Genomic DNA, 19,395 nt, shown 5'->3' on the forward strand with positions numbered 1-19,395 from the left:
CATTTAATATTAAGAAAATATACAATACTGATAATATAATCTTTCAGCTCAAATATAGATCCCAAAATGTAAAAAGTGAAGAAAAAACTAAGTGAGAAGATACATGTTTATCAAAAGTAATTTTCTATAAGGCGGCAATATCAAAATTAGTATTAATAAGATTTTAAATTCTACATTTTTATATTAATTATTAATATTAAGTTAGATCGAATATTCCTGAATCAATTTGTTTGGTGCTGTTTATGTAAAAATCTTCTAAATAATCTAAATCTCTTAATATATTTATGATCTTTTTTAAAGCTTAAATACTCTCAAATTCCCTTCATTTTTAATAATAAACATAATATTAATTCTTGTAATTGCATCCTCAAAGAAACTTACAAGTAAATGTAAACAAGTCTAGCTTAAATTAGCATTTTTAAATAATGGCAAATTACTGTCACTCCTTATAATTAAACCTAATTTAAACTATAAAATTAGTTTAATTTTAAATATAAGCAAGTCAAATATTATTTTATCAATAAATTGAACAATTTATAATATTAAAAATGATTATTATTAAATTATTTAATTTAGAACATCTATTTTATGCTTTAATAAATTAAAAACATAATTACCTTAAATCTATTTCAAAAAATAGTAACTAATTTAGTAGTTATTCTATATTCCTAAAAATAAACTGATTATCATCATTTATTTCATTATTACTGTAATTTTTATTTATAAAAATTAACATTTAATATTTCTATCTTTTAAAAGAATAAAATAGATACTCTAAATGGATTGAAAGCCTTGTCAAGCTTGGAAAATTCCATTATTTAATTTATCTTTAATTGGAAGTCTTGATATAATTTTAACTATTTTAATATAATTAAAGCAATTTGGTCAAAACAATACAAGTTTATTCAATAGTTTGATTTATATTTTATTTGTTGTTAAATTACCTTAGTATTATAGTGAAAGATTTCAAATTTTTATTAGTTTAATTTAATTATGGAAAACTTTTAAGCCTATTTTATCTATTCATAAATTTGAAATTATCAAATATTTAATAATATTTTTCATAAATTTATAAATTAATAAATTAATCCCAAAATATTATTTCATTAAATGAAAAATAAATTTACTCAAAGTCAATAAATAGTTTAGAAAGATTGTTTATTTTTAATATGTCATTAAGCATAATTGAACAGAGATCATCTGTGATATAGCAGTTACTTATTATTAATAATGAATCAATTTTTAAATTGTAATCAATATTTATTATTTTTACCTCAAATTTAGCTTTAAGGATGTTAAATTTTACATTTTGTGAATATTAGAAAAGATATTCTTCTATTGTAGATAACTAAGTCTATTTATAAAGAGTAAATTCTCATTATTGTAAAATCAATTTTTTTAATATTAACCCACTTGAAATTTAAATGAAGATATTTTATATTAGGGCAACTATGAAGCGAACTGATGAATTATTCCATATGCTATCCTTAAATCTTGCAATTACTTTTTAAGAAGTTGATTTTATTATTTTATTTAATTTTATCATTTTACATCATTTCGAGTGTGAGATTTTTAAGATCCTAAAACTGCACCAAAGCAATTTAAAAATTTTTTAAGCAAGCCTAGCCATAATTCTTTTATCTTTGTAATTATAAATATTGTTGTAAATTATTTCTCCCTATTTAAACTATTTACTCTAAATAAAGTTGTATTTTAGTAGAATTAAAGCCAAGTTTTAAAGCCTACTTTTGATCCTTTAAATAAAGCTAAAGTAATTTGATTGAATTATTTGTTTAATTATTTTGTATTTCTTTGCTCATCAATAAATTTATCAAAAATATAAGATTTATTAACAATTACTAAGGATTTTTTATTATCTAAAACAAATCAAATTTAATTTTTGTTCTACTTCATAATGAATATTCATTTGCAAAAATTATAAAAGTGAGTTAATTAATTTATTCTTCAAATCAAGTAGAAATTTTATTATTAATGTCAAAAATTAATGATACTTTTGTTAAATTTTTAACTAAATTTAATTGATATTTTAACTTTAAATTCTAGAAAATAATAAAAAATATTTTAATTTTTTATATTTTTTTCTATTTGTAATTCAAATAACTCAAAAAAAACTCAGATTAAAAAACAAAAAATCTATATAAATAGTCTCTCTCTCTCTTTATTTAAGTAATTATTTAATTACTAGCTTTTCTTTCAAAAATTAATAATATTATTTTTTTTAAATAAAGCTTGCTTTTTTATTATTAATCTAAAATAAAATTGAATTTTTGTGAATAATATTCTTAAAATTTATTTTTATTAGTATGATTAAATAAATAATTCCATTTAATTATTGCTAACGAAAACTTCAGTAAAAAATACTCAATATTAAAAGCAATCAAGAAAGGTATAACGAAAATAACAAAATAAATGAAAAATAAATAAATTTCAACAAATATTAATATATTAATTAAAAACGTAAATATGTTTTTATTATTAATTTATTTATTAAAGTCATTTATTAATTCTTTTATTTCTAATCTAAAAAGAAAAAAATATAGTTATAGCGAATAATAAATAAGAAATCAAATAAATCACTTGATTTATTTATAAATAGATTGTTATTTTAGTGAATATTCAATGCAGAGGCTGATTGGGTTTATCAAAATTTATTGAGAAAGCAAAAGAAATTTAAAACTTTTAAGTGGATTATAACTCTATTGATGAAAATGTAAAATAGAAGAATTATAATAATAAAAAATTTTTAAATAATAAATTAAGTTTTTGACAAAGTCATCACTGTATTTCTTACAAAAATACATCAAACAGATAAATAAGTAAATGCTTTAGATGTTTAGCAGAAGAAAAAACTAATAATTTAAGGACGATAAGCCTTCAGATTCCAAGTTATCATTAGATGATAGCCAACAAACCACCATGGGCTAGGAGTGTTTTGAGAACAATTTAGCTAAAAAGTAGCATCATTAAAAAAGTGATAACACTAAGCCTCTTGAGCAAGATAGGCAAGAAGAAGAAGATTAAGGCATTGGATGTAGAATATGCTTAGAAGAAAGTGAAGACAGAATGTCTGGAAAACTAGGGAACTACTGCAATTGCAAGGGATCAATTTCCAAACTTCATGTTAATTGCCTTGAAGTTTAACTGCAGCTTTAGTTTAAAGATAGCGTGTAGCTTGAGAAGGAATTCCACTCTAAATGTGAACTCTGTTAATCTAAATACAGACTAAGCATTTCTAAAAGGGTCTACTTCAACCCTGCCAACTATATCAAACAAAAAGCCACTTAAAAGAAGAAAATTCTTATGTTCTTGGTTGTGATTTTTGCTCTGTCATTCTACACTTCATATGTAGTGAATAAGCATATTAAAGAGTATATTTGCTATCAAAACAGCTTAAACCATCCTTAGTTGTAAACAATTGAAGACTAGTAAAGCTAGAATTCTACTACTTAATAAATAGATAGTAAATTTCCTTCAATAGAGCAATTCGATTTGAAGAGCTATTTATCTAAAAATTCTTCTAATAAAATAAATGAAATTGATAAAAAGAGTAGCGATTTCAAAGATAGCATACAAGTTACCTTAAGCTACCTCTTAATCGGATTCTTTTGCACCACAGCTCTCTTTTCTTTCATCATGCTTGGATATAATCTTTTTACTATCTTCCTTTATTTTGATGTCTACATCTCTAAAAAGAACCTCTAAATAGCAAAATAGGCTTAAGCAAAATGAAATCTCTTTCACTCAATTTAAAATATGAGTTTAAGCTCAAGTTTTTTTATTCGATTACTATTCATTTTTATTAATTACCCAATTATATAGCCATAATATTGCTTCATTAAATCAAAAATAATACTTATTAAAGTCAACAAGTTAATATGAAAGTAAGTAAGCATACATACATGCTACATGAATGTTTAAATAGTAACAATGATATAAAAATAATAAAAATAATTAGCAAAGTAGCCTTAAATCATCTCATTCATGTAGGCAGTAGTCAATTTAGTGTTTTTTTGAAGTAATTTTCTAAAATTATCATATGTATTGGCAATAAAATAACATACAATAATAATACATAATATTGAGCATTTAAAAATATTAGTAAGTAAATAATGTATTCATAGAATATGAATAAAAATAATCATGCTCATAAATAAATAGATAAAATATTTATATTAAAATGCATAAAAATAAAAAATGAATTTTTAAAAATATATTTATAAACCAAAAAAAATATTAGTTACTAATATATAAATAAATAGATAAATACTTTATTAATATATATATTTTATGAATAATATTTGCATATTACTTCAATCAAAAAGCAAAAAATATTAAATTTCAAATAATTTTTATCTACTAATTCATTCACTTAAATATTATAACCAGTATCCTTTTCCTAAACACTCTATCTTAATAATAAACAAAAGCAAATAGAAAAGTGTTTAAACTATATTCTTAATTTTTTGTGAAATATCATGTAAAATAAAGCAAATATTTAATTTTATTAAATTAAAAGAAATTTTATTTATTATTTATGTTCATGAAATACTATAAAAAATATATTAAATTATTATTTTTCCAATATTTTATATAAATAATAGATTAAACAGGTTATTTTACAAAAAAAATACTATTTAAAAATATTTATATTTTATGAAAATTTATTTTTTATTTAATAGGAAAAAGATAAAACCAATTAAACTGATTGAAATATCAATGGAAAAATAATTTTTTTAAATTATTTTAGAGAAATTTAATATGAAAAAAACTCGAGATATATTAACATAGATAATTATTTTTTCTTTGATAAATTAACAATATTGTCTATTTTTATGCATATTAGGAGAGGCGTTTAATTAGAATTTAAAAATTAAAAGATTTTAGAAATTAATTATTTCAGGCTAGTATTTATTTCAAATCAAAAAACAGAAAATTAAAATTTTTCAATTATTGCTTTTAGAATTATTATGGTTTAAGTATTATGATTTATGATATAAAATTCCGTTTATTCAAGCAAATTGTTTTTTTTTGAATTATTTTAAAGTAGAAAGATAAATTTATATCCATTTCAAGAATAAAAATTTGATGTTAATAACATAGATTAAAAAATTAATGATTAATAATTCTTTATATTAATTAAGTTAGACTCTTTAAAATAAATAAGATATTAAATCAAATGTAGAACAATATTGATAATTAATAACCATCAAGGAGTTAGGAGTAAATACAAAGGAGCAATATCAATATTGAAGTTGAAAATCCCTTAAGTTGCATTTAGACAAAAGTTGTGAGACTTAGCTAGAAATAGGTGATAAACAACTCTGATTCGAATAATTAAAACCGAACATGTAACAATAATCATGAATAGCCATTTATAAAAATAAACTCTCAAGACAACCAATTAACAATGTAAAGTCAAGAGATTCCAAGTGAAAACGTGAATATTTAGCTTGATGGTTATGACATAAATAATAAATAAAAGAATAATAGCCAAAAAAATATAGATTAACAAGAGTAAAATGAAAATATAAAAAACAGCAAAGAGATCTAGCTTGTAGAAGTAAAAGAAATTAGCCAAAACAAACTTCAAAAAGGTGATATAGAATAATAACTTTAAGGTAAAAATGAAAGCAGAAATTAAGAAGAAGAGTAATAAATATGCAGAATTTGCTTGGATGGACAGATAGATTAATGCTCTGAAACAGAACTTCTAAATGTTTGCGAGTGTAAAGGTTCCTTATAGTACATCCATAAAAATTGCCTTTGGTTGCAGCTTTCTAGTAAAGTTAAATTAGATGAATTTGAAAGAAACAAACAGTAATTTATATGTGAATTGTGCAAGAATCCTTATAGAATTAACGTTGGAGTAAAATGCGCATTTTAAAGCTTAGATAAATTCAAATAAAGCATAAAAGACTAGATTAAATAAATCCTCATCTTTCTCAGTTTATTTACAGTTAATGCCGCCATAGCATTACTCATTATCAAGTAATAAATAAATCAATTAATCATTTTTAAACCTGAATTATCTTTAATTTAACTTCCTTTAAAAAGAAAAAGAAAATTTAATTATTTGATTAAATAACCAGTAAAATTAAAAACTTTTAATTAATTTCTAATAAACTTACTCAATGAAAATGTTAATTGATTGATATTTTTATTATTTCTTCACTCATTTATTTCTAATACAAAAATTATCCAAAAATTTAAATAAATATGAGAATAAACTCTTAAATAGAAATTATTTTTAGACTTTATTAGAAAAGAGTTTATTTGAAAAAATTAAAATTGCATTTTAAGAATAAACTTAAATAAAAACTTAATTTCACCAAAAAGGATTTTTGATCTTACAGAATTTTAAAAACTTTCTATTAATTAATATTTTAAAACGTATAAAATAGTTTGATTGAGCAAGAAAGTTAGAGTTAAAAGTCATCAACATTAGGTTTTCTATTTTATATATTTGTCTCTTTTATTACAACTGCCTGTTTTGCTAGCTTCTTAGTTTTGATACACATCTTTATAAAAGCAGGACTAAGAAGAAAAGTAGCACTTCTTAAAATATTTAAAAAGAAAGAAGACTATGTTAATATCTGCCAGTAAAAAAATAATTAATAATAAATTTAATAACAAAATATTGAAGTAACAAAATGAATTAAAAAACGAACAAATTAAATAAGATATCACTTTAGTAAATTACTCTATGAAAATTAATCATTATTTTGTTTATTTCTACTTATGTACATAATCTATATTAAAACAAAATTTCGTTTCTATTCATATATGTTCTTAATTTATTATTTACAATAAAAATTATGGTTAATACTTATTTCAATATATAAAAAGGTAAAGTTTATTTATAATATATTTTTGTACTTAAATATTATATACCGTAAATCCTCATTAATTCTCACCCATTTAAATTTTCACCATTTATTCCGAAATTTTGAAAAATTTTTTCAAAAAATAACAGTACCACAAAGTATTTTTTCGATTATCGATGAAGAGTCGGTATCGTTTTTAGTATTTATTTTAGTAATAAAATATTTTATAAATATAGAATATATTTATAGCATTATTTTAGTTCTATCTTTACTTTTTATTGATCTATTAATTACATATTTATCAATTTAAATTTTTATATAAAACCTTATACTTTTTGCTCATACTTTCATACTCAATAAGAAATTATTAAAATTTAGGTAGTTATCTCTTAAACATATTTTAGGGAAACTAATTTTTGATAAATCATTTAGTGAAGAAAAATTTATAGTGGATATATTTTTTCATTCATTTTATAAATAATTACTTTTTATTAGTAAAAGTAAAAATGTATTTGGTTTTTCCTTAATTAATAATAAATATTTTAGATACTTATTTTGATTTTCTCTTTTTCCTATCTCAAAAATTAATTACAAGTCATTTTAATTTGGTTCAAGTACATGAAACAAATAAATATTGAAAAAACAAAGAAAGGATGAATTTTGAAAAATTATTAGGAGATAATTATATCTCATAACTATCAATTTTATTATCTTTTTTAGATAAGAGAAATTCTTCAGATACTCCCAACTCATATCAAAATTAAAAATTTGATATTAAAATAATTTTTGAATGCTTAATTTTTATATTTTAATTGATTATCATTTTGAGGCTTAACTTAATTTTGAGACATTTACTTTTCTTTCAAGTAACTTTATTGGATAGGAGTAAAAAATTAAATATAAAAGCAAAAAACAAAAAAATGAATGTAACAATTTAAGATAAATTTATAGATGGGTTTTTAGCTTGAATTAAAATTGGTGTTGTAAAAAAAAATTATGGCATATTTTGAATATTTCAAAAGTAAATAACAAACAAACAAAATAACAAAAATTAATATATACAGATATTCATGTAAAGTAACAAACAATTTTTTGAATGATCTAACAAATTTCTGATGTAAAAATGAATGAATAAATTAATAGAGAAGAAATATGAAAAAACAATTTTTAATAATCCTTATCAGATTAATTCATTTAAAACTTCAAAAAGTGAATGGGATGCTTGAGATACAGTAAAGATTTATTGCAAAAATATTTAATAAAATTGAAGGTAATAAAAAATAATAAATTAATTGATTTTTTTTTAATTACATAAAAAATGACTTCTCATTTACCTATTTCATTAGTCTAGTTAGATAAAAATCTTAAGGAAAGTTTAGATTCCTATTAAGTATCTAAAGAAAAAGGCTTAGCGGATGATAATATTGGACATTTAAATTAAATAACAATTCAAACTGAAATAAATTCAAACGAAGATTCCAATTTGAATTGCAAATAGCATCAACATGACTAAAAATAAAAAAAAAATATATTAATTAGTAGCAAATATGAATAAAATATTTAAAAATCATATAGGTCTTCTCAAGATCTAGATCGTCCTGATTAAAAATAATAAATAGGAAATATAAATAAAATTAGATCTCCTTATCTTACAAAAATATGCTCTTCGCCAAATTTAGTTTGTCAGAGTGGAAATTCTTAATTTGAAAAAACAGATTTCGTTTGTTTAGAAATGAAAAATGTGAAAGATAATAGGTTTTGTTAAGACAATAGAGAAAATAAAGCAGAGGAATAAGTATATTGCAGAATATGTTTAGATTCTCAAAGTGATTCAGAAACAGGTTAGCTTTAAAATGTTTGCAGCTGCAATGGATCACTTAAATATATCCATCATCAATGTTTATGGTATTATATAGAGAAAAAAATAAATAACTAAATTGAGTAAAGTTTTCCTTTACAAGTTCAATGTGAGCTGTGCAAAGAATCCTACAGAATATAATTTGAAATGATCACTCAAGCAAATCCTGCATAAGTTGTCAAACAAAACTTTATTAGACAATCTTAGCCCTACTCATTGTTCTTTATCTTAATCTTTGTTCTATTTATTATCTCAGTAATACTATTCCAGTAAATAATTAATTAATTAATAAGCTAACTTACTAACCTTTTTTACTAATTCATCTATTCATTTCTATTAAATTGTTGAATGAAAGAAGAATATACAAAATTTCATTTCTTTCTAAAAATTTTTCAACTTATTTTCGAAATACTTTCAAATAAACAAATTTAATTTAAAATCATCTCTAATTCTTAAATATTTTTTAAACTTCTAATTCTATTGAAATAAGAGAAAATAATACAAATTATCTGATTAATATAGATTTTTTTTTAATAAAAAATAAAAATATTAGAGTTGAATAAATAAAATTTGTTTTACATTTTAAGAACAAACATACATTTTATCTAATAGTGTCATAAATTTTTAAGAATTAAAATTATTTAATAATTAATTATTTTAATAAAAAAGGAGAGCTGTTTAGGAAAGTAAAGTAGATGTGTCTGTGCTTATTACTTATTTTTTCTTTTCATTTGCAATGACTAGTGTTGTAGTTAGTATTTTATTTATTATATACATATTTTATTGTAGTTACTTTAGTTAAGCTTTAGTAATAAAGAAGATATTTCCTTCTATTTAAGAATATTAGGAATATATTTAAAAGTGCAAATAGTTGCTTTAAAAAAATAACAAAATGATTGATTAGTCAAAGTGAAATTGTATTTAATGATATAGTTATTATTGAATACTAAAAAATTGTATATAATTAATAATTCAAGACAAGCAGGTTATATCTGAATTAATATTTATTATAATACCTTAATTTATATATCTATGTAAATGTATAATTAATTATTATTACTATAATTCTAATAATCCTCTGATTATAATATTTAATGAGCGAAATAAGTAACAATTTATGCTAAAACTTTAATATATAATCAATGCCTATTATTTATTTTCATCCTTTTAATAAAATCTTTATTCAAAATACGGTGAAGGTTTTTTCAAATAAATCCTAAAACAAGAAACTAAATAATTACTTACAATATTAAACGCCAATATAACTTATAAAGCAATTTTATTATTATTTTCTTATAGAAAACAATTATTTATCATAAAATAATAGATTTTGTTAAAATTTGATATAGATTATATTTGAATTAATTCTTTTAATCAGTGTCTACTTTATTTTTTTAAATTTTACTAAGATTTATTAATTATTTATGTATATAAATTCTGATCAAGAAAATTATAAGAATAATCTGCTTGATTCTTAACAGATAATATAATTAATTAATTTACAAATGAAAATACCCTATTTTTCTATATAATTATTGGCACATTAAAAACTAAATTCACCAAGACGAAATCAAATAATAATTTAATTAACATAAAAATAAATCAATAATAGAAACTACTTTACAATCAATCACTTAACATAATAATAAAATCAAAATGAATCAAAATATATTTTTAAGTTAACCATTAGAAGTATAGCCAACTAGATGCGAAAGATGTATCTAAAGGATTCAAGCTAAGATAGAAAACCTTGGCTACCAAAATCAATACCAAGCTATCAAAAGTGAAGGGTTCGAAGATGACAAAAAAATACTTAAAGCTCTCAAAAAGAATAAGGGAGATCTCAATCTTGCTCTTCAATTTATCAAAGAAGCTCCTCAAAAGAAAATTAAAAAGTAAAAAGATTCTCAAAATCAATCAGATTTAATGGAAACTGAATCTAAAAAATGCAACAAAAAGTGCAAGGCTGATAAAAAGGAGAAACCTAATGTTGATAAAGAGCAAAAAAAAAATGAAAGAGCTTTAGAGCGTAAGTAACAAAAACTCTAAAAAATGATCGAAGAATTCCCTCAATTCAAAGATTTCAATCAAAAGATGATTCAAGAAGGATTTGAAGATGTCAAGAAAAACTTCAGAGCTCTCAAGAAAAATGAAGGAGATGAACAAAAAGCATTTTCTCACTTAAAGCATAAGTTAATCCTCCAAAATCTTCAACTTTGCAAGACATTCTCAAAGGGAGAAATCCAAAAGCTCTATCTTGACTGCAACAATTGCTTTTTCTTAGAATCAAACTTCCTTAAATTAGCCAAGAATGGCAATTACAAAGAAATTGAGTAGAAAATTGCAACTCTTTTGAATTTGTTTTAAAGTTGCTATGGAAGCCAAATTGAAATCGTCTTGGTTTTTGATAACTCAAAGTTAGTTAAAGACGAAAAAGCTTGTGCTGGATTTGCCTCTTAAGATTTCAAATTGATAAGTGCAAGACCTCAATTCTACATAGCTGATGATGCTATTGTTCATTTTGCTTCTTAAGAAAGTTTGGAGAACTAAAATGGTATCCTCTATGTTACCAGTGACCGTTTACTCTAAGCTCGTTTAGTAGAACAAAATGCTAAGAAGATCATGACTTCTAAGTGTTTCTTCAACATTATGAAGGAGGATTTCATTGGAAGCAAATCTTATTTCGCAGTGATTGAAAATTGAAAAACCAATTAATCAATCTAACAATAACTTAATTAAGGAAGCAATTTTATAACTCATTTTAGCTCCTTAAAATAATAAAATAAATTGAAAGCATGAAAATATATTCATGAGTTAGATCTCTTTCTAAAATTCAGAATGAATTATAATTTAGAAAGAATAAAATGAGTTAAATCTAAAGGGTGGGTGGTTGGCATCAAAATTAATAACTTTAAATCAATATTATTATTATTAATATTCAAATAACAAAAATATTTTGGATCTAAGAATTATTAACAACTAATTCTAAAATAATTTGATAAAGTTATTATTATTATATATAAATAATCATATACATAAATATACATATATATATCATTTACAAATTAATCTTGTTATGAATTATAAATATTGAACAAAAATTAAATGAATTTCTTTTTTTAGAATCTTAAAAGTAATGTTTGTTTAAAATATTTAAAACAAATTAACTAACTAACTAAGCATTATCTTTTTTAAATAATATAAATTAATATACTTTAAAAAATATAAATTTTTAAATGAAAAATAATTTTTTAGATAAGTCAATTAATTAGTAAGTTTAAAACTATATTATAATCTAAATTAATTAATAAATAAAGTTTCAAGATTTAACTTTAAATAAATATAATTTGATAAAAATATAAATAAAAAAGTTTTATAATATTGTTTCTCATATTTTAACATCCATCTTTAAAACTAAAAAATTTAAAGTATTTAAAAAAATATAATTTTTTTCATCAAATAGAAATATTTACTGATAAAATACAAAATATAAAAATTATAGTATAAAAAATTAAGAATTTTTATTAAACTTTTTATTAGTTTGACTTATCAATGAAAAGTTGGTTGATAATTTTTTTAGAGTTTATTAAATTTTAAGTATTTAATAATTGATTATTTTAATTTAAATAATATATGCCTAATATAATTTAGAAATATTATTAAAGTTTTCCTCTAAAACATATATTTTTAAGATAATATAAATAGTGCTTTAACTTTAATAATTCATATGATAAAATGTATTTTATTTATATTTTTCTTTTTTGTTTTTTTGAAGACAACTTACTTATACATTTAATAATATTGAATCTTAAATAAAACATTAAAAGAATTAATTTATTTTGAAAGTCATAAAATACATTAATTTTTATATAGAAAAATATATCACTTACTTAATTCTATATTAACATAAAATAGAAAATCCCTCTTTAATCTAATTATTTTTAAAAACTAGTTATCTATCATAATATTATCAATACTATGGAAAAGATTTTTTATTTATCAATATATATAATTCTGATCAAAAATTCTAAGAAGTAGTATGGATTTGCTTTCATTCTGCTATCATTTTCTATTTTTCTATACATTTTTCTTTGCCTTTAAAAACTTGTCTCAAAAATTAATAAGTTTATTAATAATTAAACAATAAAATAAAAACAATTAATTTCAAAAAACAATCAACTTAAATCATAATAAAAAAAAATGAGCGAAATTATTTCCATAAACTAAGAAGAGTTCAAAAAAATAAAATGTGAAAAATGTATCTTAAGGATTCAAGCTAAGATTGAAAGCCTTGGTTACCAAAATCAATACCAAGCTATCAAAAGTGAAGGGTTCGAAGATGACAAAAAAATACTTAAAGCTCTCAAAAAGAATAAGGGAGATCTCAATCTTGCTCTTCAATTTATCAAAGAAGCTCCTCAAAAGAAAATTAAAAAGTAAAAAGATTCTCAAAATCAATCAGATTTAATGGAAACTGAATCTAAAAAATGCAACAAAAAGTGCAAGGCTGATAAAAAGTAGAAACCTAATGTTGATAAAGAGCAAAAAAAAAATGAAAGAGCTTTAGAGCGTAAGTAACAAAAACTCTAAAAAATGATCGAAGAATTCCCTCAATTCAAAGATTTCAATCAAAAGATGATTCAAGAAGGATTTGAAGATGTCAAGAAAAACTTCAGAGCTCTCAAGAAAAATGAAGGAGATGAGCAAAAAGCATTTTCTCACTTAAAGCATAAGTTAATCCTCCAAAATCTTCAACTTTGCAAGACATTCTCAAAGGGAGAAATCCAAAAGCTCTATCTTGACTGCAACAATTGCTTTTTCTTAGAATCAAACTTCCTTAAATTAGCCAAGAATGGCAATTACAAAAAAATTGAGTAGAATATTGCAACTCTTTTGAATTTGTTTTAAAGTTGCTATGGAAGCCAAATTGAAATCGTCTTGGTTTTTGATAACTCAAAGTTAGTTAAAGACGAAAAAGCTTGTGCTGGATTTGCCTCTTAAGATTTCAAATTGATAAGTGCAAGACCTTAATTCTACATAGCTGATGATGCTATTGTTCATTTTGCTTCTTAAGAAAGTTTGGAGAACTAAAATGGTATCCTCTATGTTACCAGTGACCGTTTACTCTAAGCTCGTTTGGTAGAACAAAATGCTAAGAAGATCATGACTTCTAAGTGTTTCTTCAACATTATGAAGGAGGATTTCATTGGAAGCAAATCTTATTTAGCAGTGATTGAAAATTGAAAAACCAATTAATCAATCTAACAATAACTTAATTAAGGAAGCAATTTTATAACTCATTTTAGCTCCTTAAAATAATAAAATAAATTGAAAGCATGAAAATATATTCATGAGTTAGATCTCTTTCTAAAATTCAGAATGAATAATAATTTAGAAAGAATAAAATGAGTTAAATCTAAAGGGTGGGTGGTTGGCATCAAAATTAATAACTTTAAATCAATATTATTATTAATATTCAAATAAAAAAATATTTTGGATAAATGAATTATTAGTAAATAAAATAATTAATTCGTAAATAATTTGATAAAGTTATTAATATTATATATATAAATATATTATTAATGAGGAATAAATATCACTTATATCAAATTCTTATTAAAAACAATCATTGATAGTAAGTCTATTTTTTATTTTTTCTATCTCATACATTGCATATTTCAAATTATTTTATTGAAATTTATTTATACTTTAAATGTTTTATAAGATAAATATGAATGAAATCATCTTAAATGAATTTATTTATAAACAAAATAATATTAAAGACAGTAAAATCAAAAATCTATTTACAAATACAAACATAATATAAAAACTCAATTTGTCTCGAAATTAAACTTTTAGAATTCAGCTAATTATTATTTGACTTTTGAATTGTCTTCTTCATCTAATTTTTCCTAGTAAATATCTTTATAGGCCATTTCAATATTTTAGTCTTCATTATCTCCTATTTAAAATTTATTCCCTTTTTGTTTCTCAATATCATTATTACCTTTTTAAATGCCTTTATTTTGATCATCGTTTTCTTTCTTGATCATAATTTTCTCATCAGAAGGCCTAAATGATATTTTTAAATATATTTTAAATAAATTATAAATCATAAGAAATTTTACAATTCTTGATGCTTTTTGCACTTTTTAATTCCTAAAAATACTAGAACTGCTAATGCAAGTATGCCAACTATTACAATTATTGCTAAAATTATATAATCATTTTATTATACAGTCTCATTTATAGGTTTAGGATCTTCATCAATACTAATATTGTGTATTTCTTTATCTCCAAATACATATTCACTACAAAAAGCCTAATTAATTTATATTTACTTAGATTCTCTATCAAACAAAATGTCATTATATCTCATAAAAGTCTACCCAAGAGTAGCAGATCCGCTATTATAAATAAATAAAATTGGTTATAAAAATAGATTAAATCTTTGTTACCTTTCAATAGAAATACAGAATTTATATTATTTCGTTTCATACATGTAATACATAGAAGGCCACTCAAATATTTAATCATCATCTAGCTGTAGTTTAATTGTAGGAAAACTATCAAAAAATTATTCAATAGTTATATTAGTTTTAGTTTTATTGTATAAATAGCATTTGTCTTTGATCATGTCACCCAAACAGTTTTATGGATCTTTGCAATGTTCATTTATTTAATTCATTATAAAGCTAATTCATTAAAATTAAACAATAAATCTATTGATTAAAAATAATGCTAATATGATATAATAGATTAATTGAATATTAATAAAATTAATTAATGACTAAAAATACATAAATTTATATGGGCAAATTAATGAATTTGTATTGTAGCATGTAAACAATCTCATTTTTATAGTAAAATTTTAATTATTAATTAATGTAATTTATATAGCTTTTTTGATTTTATTAACTATATAAGTTATCAATTAATTCGAGAGATGGTAATTAGAGTATTTAAATATTTCATATAATATTGATAATAAATTGAATGACTTAATAATAAAGAATATATACTTGTAGTATTTATTAGGAAAATAAGTATATGTTGTTCCAGAATCAATAAATGTTGCAAAATCATCGTCAAGTGTTTAATTTCCTATCTTTTAATATATTACAAAATTAAATTAATTAATGTGCCTGAAATAATTCAGGGGGAGATTTTAGGTGGTTGTAGGGACAAATGTATTTTATTTTGCAAAATATTTGTAATAAATTAGGAATTATAAATAAGCAGGGAAAATATTAATTTATTTAATATTTTATCAGGTTGGTTATAAGAAAACTTAACATTTTTAATAATCTTTTAAATATTTAGTTGCTTTTTTAAATTAGTACCATCTTAAATAAAATTATAAATAAATAAAATAAAAAATCTTTTATGAAATTTAAATATTATGATTAATTTACTTGTAATTTGTGGATTTTGATTCCATATTACTCATTAACTAGATTTGTATCGTATTTAATTTTGATGTTGTTACCATTATTTAAATGATTTTAAGTATCATAACCACCAATTTACATATATCCTGAATCAATCCCTAAACATAATGAAAATTCTAGCTTTTCACTAATATGATTATGAGTTCTAAATGCCATATCAATTAAATTCGGTTATGTGTTTTGTTCTATCAATATTATTTATTAAATAAGTCTAATAATATTCTTATCTAATTAAATATAAATTCTTTTAAAAATTAAAGTTTTACAGTTTGTTTCAGGACCTAAACCAAGTATCCCGTCTGCATCTTGAGTCTTAAATAACTTTGTTTCTCTAATTATTTAAAAGTATTTGAAAAATAATAATATTTTTAAAAAAATATTATAAAAACATATATCAATATTATATATTACATTGTGGCACATCCAAACATGAACTAAGTCTAAATATCAATATATTTTTCTTTGATTAAAGTTTCTATTAATGTTTCATTTCTATATGCTTGGTATAATTCATCTCCAAAAATAGCTTAATCTATCATATAATAGCCTTTATAAGAACTACCTTCCATATAATCCTATTAATAAAAGAAGTGTTGAATAGTTTTTTCTTAATAAATAAAGCTAAAAAGTATTAAATCTTCAAACTAAATAAAAGAGGTAATATAATTTTAATAGAAATTTTAAATTATTTAATTGTAATCTACCTACTTAAACAAAAGTGCATTAGTTTATTTAATCTTGGTCTTGACTATTGCAAAAGCATTAAAAATTCTCAAATTTTTCTTGACATTTTAAAGGATGAAATGTAGAACTCGATTTATAATCAAAATATTTATTCAAATGTGAACCGCAATTATTATTCTAGCAATCTTTATTTTTAATAGATTTATTTACAGTTGCTGCAAATTCTCTTTTAATATTCTAAATTACCAACACATGGAAATATTGTTTTAGTACTTCCCGTGTCGATTATAAGAGCTTCTCTTTGAGGAGGACTCCCAACGTAAATATTTACATAATAATAATAGTATTTCAATCCTCCGCCTAATTGGACTCTATGAATTTAAGGATTATATTCTTTTTGACAAGTAGCTAGAGTAAAAAAGATAATTAATAAACTCTATCGAATAATCATCTGCTATAATGCTTAATTATCACGCTAACTAAGAGATAAATAATAGTAAAAAATGTGAGTGATTGACTGATCTACCCTCCTTTTAACTTATATTATTTGCTTTTATATGAATTTTAATCACTTAAGTTATAATTATTTCTTAAACCAATTTAATTGAAAATCTAAAACACAAACAATTATTAAAATCTTACTACTTTGTATTTCTTTTTTATCTATCTTTCTGTCTTTCAATTAAAATTTTATTGATTTTTTGATTGTTTCTTCATTTAAAATACCTAAATATTACTTATTTAAACCAATCTAAGCTATGTATCAGTCTAGACAGTTGTTTTTACCATTCTAATTTATATAAGACCTATTTATAGATTTATACAGGAACAGATTATTCATGTAATTACTCCTTTTTTAAAATTGGGTTCTAAGACAAATCTTAGTATTATTTAATTCTAAAATATATGTTTGTAATTAAAAATAATGAAAATTATTGAAAACAAACTAAATGAAATAATACATTATATTTTTAATATCATATGATCAAAAAAGGTATTTTATTTGAAGTTTATCATATTATAACAAATAAAAGGCCAAATTGAATTCAATTTGTTTAGTAGTTTTTTAGTTAAAGAAGCAAAAAATATTTGATTACACATAATAAATGGAATTTAAATTATTTTTTTTAAGCAAATAACTATTAAAAGTTATAAGTTAACATGAATTTATTTATATTTATCAATCTATTTAAACTTCTGTTTAGCAAATTGGACATTTTTTATTTTGTAGAAGCCATTAATCTACACATTGTTAGTGCATTAAATGAAGGCATGGATTGAGTAATCTAAGTTTATCTTTGTCTTCGTAATCGTTTTAGCAGATAGAGCAACTCTTGTCAACGTTCTACATTTTAGATCCATCGAATTCAATAATATTCAAAGCTTCTATTTATTACCTTGTAAAACCAGTATGAACTTTACCCATTTAATTTTCTAGCTCAAGTAGTTACTAAAATTAATATTTGAATAAAAAGATAAAAGAATGCAAAATAAATTTCGAAAGTGATTACCTCATAAGACATATTCTCAACATCTAAATTAAGATTACCAAAATTATTATTATTTTATCTACTGTTATTATTATTCTATTATCTTTATCTTAAATTATAATTTCTTTGTTGATAGTTGTTTATATGTCTGTTTTAATTATTGCCTTAATATTAATTTTAACTTTGCTAGCTACTAACTTAATTTTATTTTTAAGATTTCTTTTTCTCAAACTTCTTCATCTCCTCTATCTGCTTTTTTTCCTATTAACTATCTCTGATGAAGCTAAAGTTGTCATTGTCTTTTATAAATACATTAATATTTATTAGATGAGATAGTGATCAAAATTTTTATTTAAATTAATACTAACACATAAATTTCTATTGTTTTCCAACTCTCTCAATTGAATCAGATAGATTTCTTTCTCAGAAGCAAGATCATTATTCGCTGCTTGAAGACTTTCAATTAAATAGTTTTTATCTTCTATTTCCTATATTATTAATAAATGATAATTTATATTTGAATAAATGAGCAATTATACCTTTTTCATAATCTGATTTTGATCTAAAAGCTCTGAATATCGTAAACAAAGCTCATCATATAATTATTAAACATTTTATGTCGCATTTCCATCATTAATTTAAGAATAATTATTATTATTATTGTAATCAATTCTTTATTAATATCCTGGCACCTAATTATTTTATTATGCTTTTTATTAAATAATACAATATTATTTTATTCAGGTAGGTATCAAATAATAAAGTAGTACGATAGTAATTCTAGCTTCCTTAATTAAAGTTCATCGGAATAATGTTATTACCGTAGTTCATTTCTGTATTGAATTAATACTTTTAATTATACTTAATTTGATCTATTTAATTAATTTGACAAATAAATAATGCAATAATTAATGAATGAATGCTTATTATTTTAGAATAATAAGATGATAAAAACAGATTAAATATTATTAGAATATCTGAAATAAATAAATTCCCTTATTTTTTTCTTTTCTATATAATTTTTAACTTTTTTATCATATTTTGAAAAAGCAAAAAACAAATAAGTT

The 19,395-nt window shown here is 21.2% G+C and overlaps 8 protein-coding genes across 8 annotated transcripts; 4 read left to right on the top strand and 4 right to left on the bottom strand. All coding sequences in view use genetic code 6, as the record gives it.

Moving 5' to 3' along the window:
• Window positions 1-1,274: 1,274 nt before the first annotated feature.
• TTHERM_00607150 (hypothetical protein) lies at window positions 1,275-1,820 on the bottom strand (the record flags this gene model as incomplete). Its single annotated transcript, XM_001010554.2, has 3 exons — window positions 1,275-1,503; window positions 1,552-1,641; window positions 1,696-1,820. 3 exons carry the CDS (start codon window positions 1,818-1,820, stop codon window positions 1,275-1,277), a joined length of 444 nt encoding a protein of 147 aa, XP_001010554.2.
• A 774-nt stretch (window positions 1,821-2,594) lies between these two features.
• Window positions 2,595-2,939, bottom strand: TTHERM_000607169 (transmembrane protein, putative; the record flags this gene model as incomplete). Its single annotated transcript, XM_012796181.1, has 1 exon — window positions 2,595-2,939. One exon carries the CDS (start codon window positions 2,937-2,939, stop codon window positions 2,595-2,597), a length of 345 nt encoding a protein of 114 aa, XP_012651635.1.
• Window positions 2,940-5,197: 2,258 nt separating this feature from the next.
• TTHERM_00607170 (zinc finger protein) lies at window positions 5,198-6,431 on the top strand (the record flags this gene model as incomplete). The annotated part of the gene is made up of 2 exons (XM_001010556.2): window positions 5,198-5,887; window positions 6,423-6,431. 2 exons carry the CDS (start codon window positions 5,198-5,200, stop codon window positions 6,429-6,431), a joined length of 699 nt encoding a protein of 232 aa, XP_001010556.2.
• Window positions 6,432-8,058: 1,627 nt separating this feature from the next.
• On the top strand, window positions 8,059-9,616 carry TTHERM_00607180 (FHA domain protein, putative; the record flags this gene model as incomplete). The annotated part of the gene is made up of 2 exons (XM_001010557.2): window positions 8,059-8,972; window positions 9,373-9,616. The coding sequence occupies 2 exons, from the start codon at window positions 8,059-8,061 to the stop codon at window positions 9,614-9,616; spliced, it is 1,158 nt and encodes a 385-aa protein (XP_001010557.2).
• Window positions 9,617-10,359: 743 nt separating this feature from the next.
• TTHERM_00607190 (UBA/TS-N domain protein) lies at window positions 10,360-11,406 on the top strand (the record flags this gene model as incomplete). The annotated part of the gene is made up of 1 exon (XM_001010558.3): window positions 10,360-11,406. One exon carries the CDS (start codon window positions 10,360-10,362, stop codon window positions 11,404-11,406), a length of 1,047 nt encoding a protein of 348 aa, XP_001010558.1.
• Window positions 11,407-12,903: 1,497 nt separating this feature from the next.
• On the top strand, window positions 12,904-13,947 carry TTHERM_00607200 (UBA/TS-N domain protein; the record flags this gene model as incomplete). Its single annotated transcript, XM_001010559.3, has 1 exon — window positions 12,904-13,947. One exon carries the CDS (start codon window positions 12,904-12,906, stop codon window positions 13,945-13,947), a length of 1,044 nt encoding a protein of 347 aa, XP_001010559.1.
• Window positions 13,948-14,534: 587 nt separating this feature from the next.
• Window positions 14,535-17,289, bottom strand: TTHERM_00607210 (eukaryotic aspartyl protease; the record flags this gene model as incomplete). The annotated part of the gene is made up of 9 exons (XM_001010560.2): window positions 14,535-14,775; window positions 14,832-15,110; window positions 15,162-15,398; window positions 15,726-15,811; window positions 16,119-16,339; window positions 16,421-16,485; window positions 16,566-16,729; window positions 16,863-17,023; window positions 17,085-17,289. The coding sequence occupies 9 exons, from the start codon at window positions 17,287-17,289 to the stop codon at window positions 14,535-14,537; spliced, it is 1,659 nt and encodes a 552-aa protein (XP_001010560.2).
• Window positions 17,290-18,018: 729 nt separating this feature from the next.
• TTHERM_00607220 (zinc finger, C3HC4 type (RING finger) protein) lies at window positions 18,019-19,315 on the bottom strand (the record flags this gene model as incomplete). The annotated part of the gene is made up of 5 exons (XM_001010561.4): window positions 19,099-19,315; window positions 18,868-19,037; window positions 18,693-18,816; window positions 18,350-18,627; window positions 18,019-18,288 (listed from the first exon to the last, which is right to left on the bottom strand). Exons 1-5 carry the CDS (start codon window positions 19,157-19,159, stop codon window positions 18,019-18,021), a joined length of 903 nt encoding a protein of 300 aa, XP_001010561.4. The 5' UTR covers window positions 19,160-19,315.
• Between the last annotated feature and the right edge of the window lie 80 nt (window positions 19,316-19,395).

Source organism: Tetrahymena thermophila, assembly GCF_000189635.1.
Source record: "Tetrahymena thermophila SB210 genomic scaffold scf_8254754, whole genome shotgun sequence".
Lineage (NCBI taxonomy): Eukaryota > Ciliophora > Oligohymenophorea > Hymenostomatida > Tetrahymenidae > Tetrahymena > Tetrahymena thermophila.